The sequence below is a fragment of the Temnothorax curvispinosus genome, unplaced genomic scaffold (genome assembly GCF_003070985.1).
Source record: "Temnothorax curvispinosus isolate PA1 unplaced genomic scaffold, ASM307098v1 QBEX01014600.1, whole genome shotgun sequence".
Lineage (NCBI taxonomy): Eukaryota > Metazoa > Arthropoda > Insecta > Hymenoptera > Formicidae > Temnothorax > Temnothorax curvispinosus.
Genome location: NW_020224380.1, coordinates 1 through 6,497, shown reverse-complemented (window position 1 = coordinate 6,497; position 6,497 = coordinate 1). Strand labels below are relative to the sequence as shown.

Here is a 6,497-nt window from a genome sequence, read left to right as displayed (position 1 = left end):
CAGGTTCAATGAGACAATGGATTAACATTATTGCTTTTATGAAGCGAACGAGCCACTTGGAGTGCTAAGAAAATTACTGAAACTCAAGAATTTGTAAAGAATTCGAAAATGGAAGGCTTTTTAGGTAGTCGAAACAATCTTTAAGCACAATTAGAGGTGTCACAATTAGAGGAGTATCACAATTCTATGTATAATTATAATGCGCGAAAAAGCGTGATGTTTTCTCAACATTATTTTCGATTTTATTAAAATCTTTTTACATAGAAAATTGAACGCATTTAAAACTTGCACATCAAATTCGACTTATTGCTACGGATATTATTACAGACATCTTAATTTATCGTCGCTTTCTACCGCCAACTTTCTTGTGCAAATTCCGCTCTTTCTTCCCCGCCTTTGGCTTTTTAGCGGTTTTACTTTTGTTGTTCTTTAGCGCGCCTTTCCTCTTTTTACTGCCGCTTGCCGCGGACTGCTTTATCCTGCAACACACGTGAAGAAATATCGCGTCATTATCGTGTTGCATATAATGCGTTTGAATTAAATCAGCGCAAGTAAAAATTTACTCTGCAATTCCCGTCGAGCAGTCGTCGCGCAGAATCTTCGTACTGGTTTTCAAAACGCTGTCTATCAGGCCTTTATTTTGACGTTTCTCTTCGATAGGATTTAACGGAGGTGCTTTCCTCTTCCTCTTCATTCCTGACATCTCCTTGGCAATTCCCTTTGCATCCTTTTCTTTCGGCAACCTATAGAAATCGTATAGTTTTGTTTAAAAAGCAACCATTTTATGGCAGACAAGTCGCAATATCTAAAGAGCTTACCTAGACTGGAATTTTCCAACAGATGCTGTCGACGTACGCGCTACAGTTAGAGCTTCAGAAAGCTGTTGAGAATTCGAAAAGTGTTCTCTGGTAGGTAAACCAACCCTTGGTAATTTGACGTTTTTCGATTTGGCTATATTGCGAAGCCTCTGCAATTCGTTTTTGGACTGCCTTTCCTGCTTAGCCGATTTGGTTTTAGAAAACGGATCTTCGGTCGAGTCACCATTGCCTTTGGCCTCTACCAACCATTCCTTCTGCTCCTCAGCCTTCGCTCGTTTATAACCGTGCGTGGGAATCCATTTCTAAAAAAATATTTTAAAAAGAAATCAAGTAAACTGAAAGATTATTCATTACAAGCCTCTTCATTCAATTTAATTTAATTGAACAAAACAGAATAGTTCTTAAAACAAATCTTGCCTTCAATTCCTCGTCCCATTTCAATTTAGATTTACCCTTCTTCTTGGTTTGTATTCCCTTTTCCTTGGCAAACTGCTGCCACTTTGTCAAAGGCTTGGGCTTCGGAATTACGCGCGAGCGTGGCAATACGTACTCAGGCTTGGGCAATGTAGCCACTATAGCCTCGTCAACCCGTTCCACTGGCAGTTGCCAAATCTCATTGATCAGCAACTGTACGTTGTCTCTGGTCAGATTTCTTAAATATGTCTCTGACTTCGATCTGTAAATACAACAAGTATTGTAAGCATTTTTAAGACAATTTCAGAAGGTTTTCTTACAGAGCTATTAAACACATGTATAAGGTAGTTACTCGAGAGTCTTCGCGTCCAGAGGGTTATAGTCGGACGCGAGTAGGGTCCCCAGATCGATGTCGAGCTCCACATCCTTGTGCACCTTCGTGGATTTACTCAGATCTGCCTTTCCTTGGTTGTCTTCCAAAATTGACTTTACAACATCCATGGCGAGGTTCGCGCGAATTTGAGGTTATGAGATGTCCGCACTCCGCACAGTCCGCACATATGTACGGAAACGTGGCGGAGAAACTCTTTCTATTGGACGCGGAACGGTGTCACGTGTTCGCGACAGTCGCCGCCGACGCCGCCTCGTTTCCGTCGCGTTCTGTCTTCTGTCTTCTGTCATTTCCGTCGGGCTTTGTGTGTCGCTCGGCGATTACGACTGGTGCGATTAGTGCGGATTAGTGCATTAGTGCAGTTCAGTCTGTTCGGTGCAATTTAGTGGTGTGAATGGTGTGATACGGCCTGATACGGCCTCTGATAAGGTACGCGCGACGTTTCGTTCGAGGAGATCGGAGTGTCGCGTTATCGATCAACGCGAGAGGAAGCTCTCTCGGCGCGACTCTCATCGAGGAATTCAACGCGAGGATCTCGCCGTGTGTCATGGGAGAAGTGTCTGTTGCTACGCTAGCTTCGTGACTCATCGCGCGAACGATCGACCCACTTGTCGTCCTGTGTTGACAAGTGCGCGCCAGGAGACGCCGATCTCTCATCTCGTCCTCGACGCCGCTAACGATCGCGCGAGGAAATCGCACGAGGTCATTGATACCCAATAAAAGAACAAAGTACTGGACGTGTCAAGAAAGCCGAAAAACAAATACCCGAGTGACGCGGCACGTTAAATACCCTCATAAAGAAAGAGAGCACCACGTCGCCTCAGCTTCGTCGCGGAGAAACGGCGAGGAGCGATTGTTACGTTTGCATCGATAATTGGTTAGTTCTGTCTAACGTTATATTTACGTAGAATCGTCAGGGAGAGATTTGCAAACACATTGATTGCAAAGATATTTACTCCTACTCGTGTAATTGAATTTGTATAATCTTAATAATTAGCTAACATAACGTCAGCTGACGGCTCAAAGATGGATGCCGGATTCTCGTCCTACCACAACGGTGGTCCCGCACGGGAACAGGATTTCGGCAGGTTGTCCCAAACGATTGGCACCTCGATACTGAAGATATCACAAAATGGTAGGTTCTCCGATCATCGGAACTGGTTTGGGAAATATACGGGATACTTATTTCGATGATTCGTTCGCAGTGTCTTCCATGCAGAAGATGGTCAACCAGCTGGGCAGTTCCACCGATTCTCAGGAACTCAGGAATCAGCTGTAAGTTATGAGAAATACACACATTTAATTAGGCGAGATTTAATTCGCTTCCAGTTTTGTAGCTGTTGACTTACCGACGCGATTTAATGCATGATTTAATCACCGAAATACAACAATGAAGGAAGGAATTAAATCCTGTTAGCGTATACCTAGATGAACGGAGATCAGAGTTTCATGAACTTGTCGTTTCACAGGCATCAGATACAGCACTACACGCAGCAGCTGGCGAAGGACACCAGCGTTCATCTTCGAGATTTGGCTATGCTAGCGAATAACTCTGGCTCCACGAGCCCTGGAGAACAGAGGCAGCGGAAGATGCAGAGGGAACGCCTTCAAGACGAATTTACCACCGCTTTGAACGCTTTTCAAGTAAATATTGATTGATGTATAAATGCATTTTAATATCTGACATGTTGTCAATAATTACTATTCAATTTAGGCCGTACAAAGGCTAGCTGCCTCCAAAGAGAAAGAAATGGTCAGGAAGGCTAAGGCTAGTGCGGGTATCGCGCCGTTCGGAGAGAAGAAACAGGATACGCTTATCGAGCTGCAAGACAGCAGAACGTATGGGAGCGATCATGCGAAGCAGCAACAGGAGCAGCTGCAGGAACAGATGAATTTGCGAATGTTAGAAGAACAGGAAGCTAGTATAAGGCAATTGGAGGTAAATTCTTTCGAGATTGACAAAGATTCATATACACGAATACATTTTAAACATATAAACTACATCATTTATTGTTTTTGCAGAGTAACATTAGCGATATTAATCAGATATTCAAAGATCTTGGAGCTTTGGTGTACGATCAAGGAGAAGTGATTGATTCTATAGAAGCATCGGTCGAGAGAACCGAGGTATCTGTTAGCGAAGGCGCTTCTCAAGTGAGGCAAGCGAGTATGTATCAGACCAAGCTACGCAAGAAGAAATGTATTCTCATAGTGATCGCGGTAGTCGTATTGGCGATCTTGATTGGTATCATTGTTTGGCAGAGCAAGTAAAAAACAACATGCATATATTTATAACAGTGTACAGCATGGTACGTAGTGCTACAAGAGACTGCTGTCCGTAAACGATAGCAATTCGCAAGTCATAAAATTCTTAGCGACGTTTTTGTTCAGTTTTAATTGTTTTAAAACCACGCAAGGGATAGCATTGTCATAGAGATGCAGGAGAGTGGAGAAACACACGAATCTTGCGAATTTAATCCATCTAATTGTGATAATCGTAGGTGCGAGCTCTGATTTGCGAGTAAAGTTCTTAACGGCATGTCTAAAAGTTGCCGCAGTCCATTTGTACGTTTCAATACTCATAAACTATCAGTGTATAATGATCAACTATATTTAATATACATACGCGTGTATGACAATTTAGATAACTTAACGCGATTATGTGTAACAAAGCTAGATATGTGTGTGTGTGCGCGCGTGTGCTGTGTGGAATGCTTATGTATGGTAAAATAAATAACGGAGTATGCTTGTTGTCTGCAATGGAACTATATGTGCCTGTAAAATATCTTAAAAACTATTCCTAACAACAATTTCGAGGCGAATGTCGGAGAGAGCATTATAGTCATTTAAAAATATATGAAAGGATTCATATAAGTTAATGTATTTAGTTTAGGGATGTTAATTTTTATTTTAAACAAGATATAATAAACAATATGTATATATAAAAAGACCGGCAAGAGCAAGATCTGGCTCTAATTATTCTTACCATACAAATCTTAAAATAGGTATATGCAATGAATAAAAAAATCAACGCTTTTAATGGAGTTCATCTTTTTATGTGTGTATATATGTATCTCTATACATTAAGAATTTAATATATCAACAAATAAACTATACAATTTTATATAAATATTTATTTATATAAACTTTCAAATTTTTTACAAAATCACAAAAATTACAAAACCAATATATTTATATACTAGCGTGTATTATCCTAAATACGTTTCTCTGAAGCCAACTTTCTAAATACGTATATTTCAATTTATGTAATATATCAGTAAAAAAATTTTGTAAATTGTATATAAATGTATACACTTCAGGAATCAGTGCTTCGAGTTCGACCTCTTCCAATAAACGAGGAAGTTCTAAAATCCACAATAATGAAACGGCAATATAATCATTGATACTGCACATCCACATTTCTTTCACTTAATACTAATATATGTAATAATGTTTTATGAGAAAAAAAACAGCGCTGTATAGAAACAACGTAATTGAAAGCGAAAAAAATGATGCAATTATGCGTTACTTGTCGCAATGAGTTTCAAAGATCTTGCTGAAAACCGGCTGTATCTGTTCCAGCATATCCGAGGCCAACATTCCTCTTTGTCTTATCTTGAAGGCCGATGCATTGCATTCTCTGATTAATCTCGATGCAGCGTAGCACGCTACTATTGAGGGCGACAAGGCGCATTCGCTGGTTCCCGCAGAGATAGCCCACCACCAGAATACCGCTAATGAACCGGATAAGAGGTCACCCTGTCCACCGCACCTCCTCCCAGAGCCAGCCAATCCACACGACACGGTCTCGGTACCCTTGTGACCGTCCACGATCACATCCTTCGCTCCCTTGTGCAGAATTATCACGTTCTTCCCAAGAGCCTCCGCCACGTGCTTCATGTCGGAAGTTTTAACTACAGGAGCGGGCGAAACTGACCTGTCCAGTACCGCTTTGACCAAACGACTGAACTCCATTGCGTTAGGCGTCAGGATAACTCCGGGATAGTCCTTCACAATTTCTGGCTTCTGACAGACCAGGAACAAACCATCGGCGTCAATAACCAACGGCTTCCTCGCCTCTCGGCAGATTGTTATTAATTCAACAATTGTTTTGAATATCTTCTCATCTCTGCCAAGTCCAGGTCCGATCAGAATAACGTGCAGACGATCGAGCCAAGGTTTTATTTGCTGTATCGCATCCTGTTGGTCCAGGACCGGATGGACTATCGGCTCTGGACTGAAGGACTTGATAGGAACGCTGGCGTCTCTCGCGCAAAATACATGGACGAGATCGGCACCAGTTCTCAGTGCACTCATAGCCGCAAAATACGGTGCTCCCGTATACTCGGTACTGCCGCCAAAAATGCCAATCCTGCCGTCTTGGCCTTTGTACTTGGTATTAATCAAATTCGGTATCACCTTCCGTATTCCCTTCAACATACGTTCGTCCATAGACGACGATGTAGACATCGTGGACATTGATGCAAATCTAATTTGTTGCCTGCAGAGAAAATTACAAATAACAAATGCCATCCTTGAGACACAAGGAAAAATATCTGTTAAAACATACTAGCGTACATACATCATCCGCAGATTAATAACAAATCTTTTACAAAGAAAAAACAATGTGAAAATTTTACAGATCAAGTTATCTATATTTCTTGAGTCTTGCTCATCTTTACCTGCAATAGCCGACAAAATTATTTCCTAGTGTCTCCTCGCGCAATGAAAGATGTCGAACAAGATGCACAGATGTTGCAAAACAAAAATACACTTATTATTCTTGTGTTATCGTTATCGCAACAGGTTCACGATATCTTGTGTCAAAACGAATCTGTTTCAGTTGACTGATAATACCATAATTTACAAATAAT

General features: G+C 41.3%; 3 protein-coding genes across 5 annotated transcripts; 1 reads left to right on the top strand and 2 right to left on the bottom strand.

The window, feature by feature from the left end:
* Positions 1 to 217: 217 nt before the first annotated feature.
* LOC112464836 (ribosome biogenesis regulatory protein homolog) lies at positions 218 to 1,857 on the bottom strand. The gene is made up of 5 exons (XM_025032074.1): positions 1,585 to 1,857; positions 1,236 to 1,494; positions 819 to 1,120; positions 564 to 743; positions 218 to 479 (listed from the first exon to the last, which is right to left on the bottom strand). Exons 1-5 carry the CDS (start codon positions 1,731 to 1,733, stop codon positions 338 to 340), a joined length of 1,032 nt encoding a protein of 343 aa, XP_024887842.1. The 5' UTR covers positions 1,734 to 1,857; the 3' UTR covers positions 218 to 337.
* Positions 1,858 to 1,905: 48 nt separating this feature from the next.
* On the top strand, positions 1,906 to 4,698 carry LOC112464838 (syntaxin-7-like). Of its 3 annotated transcripts, none has more exons than XM_025032078.1 (6): positions 1,906 to 2,500; positions 2,636 to 2,758; positions 2,829 to 2,898; positions 3,093 to 3,267; positions 3,338 to 3,562; positions 3,646 to 3,894. In XM_025032078.1, the coding sequence occupies exons 2-6, from the start codon at positions 2,650 to 2,652 to the stop codon at positions 3,892 to 3,894; spliced, it is 828 nt and encodes a 275-aa protein (XP_024887846.1). In that variant the 5' UTR covers positions 1,906 to 2,500; positions 2,636 to 2,649. The 3 variants fall into 3 exon arrangements, with proteins under 3 accessions (XP_024887846.1, XP_024887845.1, XP_024887847.1); XM_025032077.1 differs by having other exon boundaries at positions 2,621 to 2,758; XM_025032079.1 differs by lacking the exon at positions 1,906 to 2,500 and having other exon boundaries at positions 2,650 to 2,758; positions 3,646 to 4,698.
* An 84-nt stretch (positions 4,699 to 4,782) lies between these two features.
* LOC112464837 (ATP-dependent (S)-NAD(P)H-hydrate dehydratase-like) lies at positions 4,783 to 6,486 on the bottom strand. Its single transcript, XM_025032076.1, has 2 exons — positions 6,306 to 6,486; positions 4,783 to 6,124 (listed from the first exon to the last, which is right to left on the bottom strand). Exon 2 carries the CDS (start codon positions 6,100 to 6,102, stop codon positions 5,149 to 5,151), a length of 954 nt encoding a protein of 317 aa, XP_024887844.1. The 5' UTR covers positions 6,103 to 6,124; positions 6,306 to 6,486; the 3' UTR covers positions 4,783 to 5,148.
* Between the last annotated feature and the right edge of the window lie 11 nt (positions 6,487 to 6,497).

What these genes read in the sequence shown, in the direction of transcription:
- LOC112464836 (XM_025032074.1), bottom strand. Translation starts at nt 1,733, where the DNA reads ATGGATGTTGTAAAGTCAATTTTGGAAGACAACCAAGGAAAGGCAGAT. An exon ending in CTGGACGCGAAGACTCTCGA is followed by an intron (nt 1,495 to 1,584) that starts GTAACTACCTTA and finishes TTGTATTTACAG; the next exon opens with ATCGAAGTCAGAGACATATT. An exon ending in TGCTCGACGGGAATTGCAGA is followed by an intron (nt 480 to 563) that starts GTAAATTTTTAC and finishes CGTGTGTTGCAG; the next exon opens with GATAAAGCAGTCCGCGGCAA.
- LOC112464838 (XM_025032079.1), top strand. Translation starts at nt 2,650, where the DNA reads ATGGATGCCGGATTCTCGTCCTACCACAACGGTGGTCCCGCACGGGAA. An exon ending in CCGCTTTGAACGCTTTTCAA is followed by an intron (nt 3,268 to 3,337) that starts GTAAATATTGAT and finishes TATTCAATTTAG; the next exon opens with GCCGTACAAAGGCTAGCTGC. An exon ending in CTAGTATAAGGCAATTGGAG is followed by an intron (nt 3,563 to 3,645) that starts GTAAATTCTTTC and finishes TTGTTTTTGCAG; the next exon opens with AGTAACATTAGCGATATTAA.
- LOC112464837 (XM_025032076.1), bottom strand. Translation starts at nt 6,102, where the DNA reads ATGTCCACGATGTCTACATCGTCGTCTATGGACGAACGTATGTTGAAG.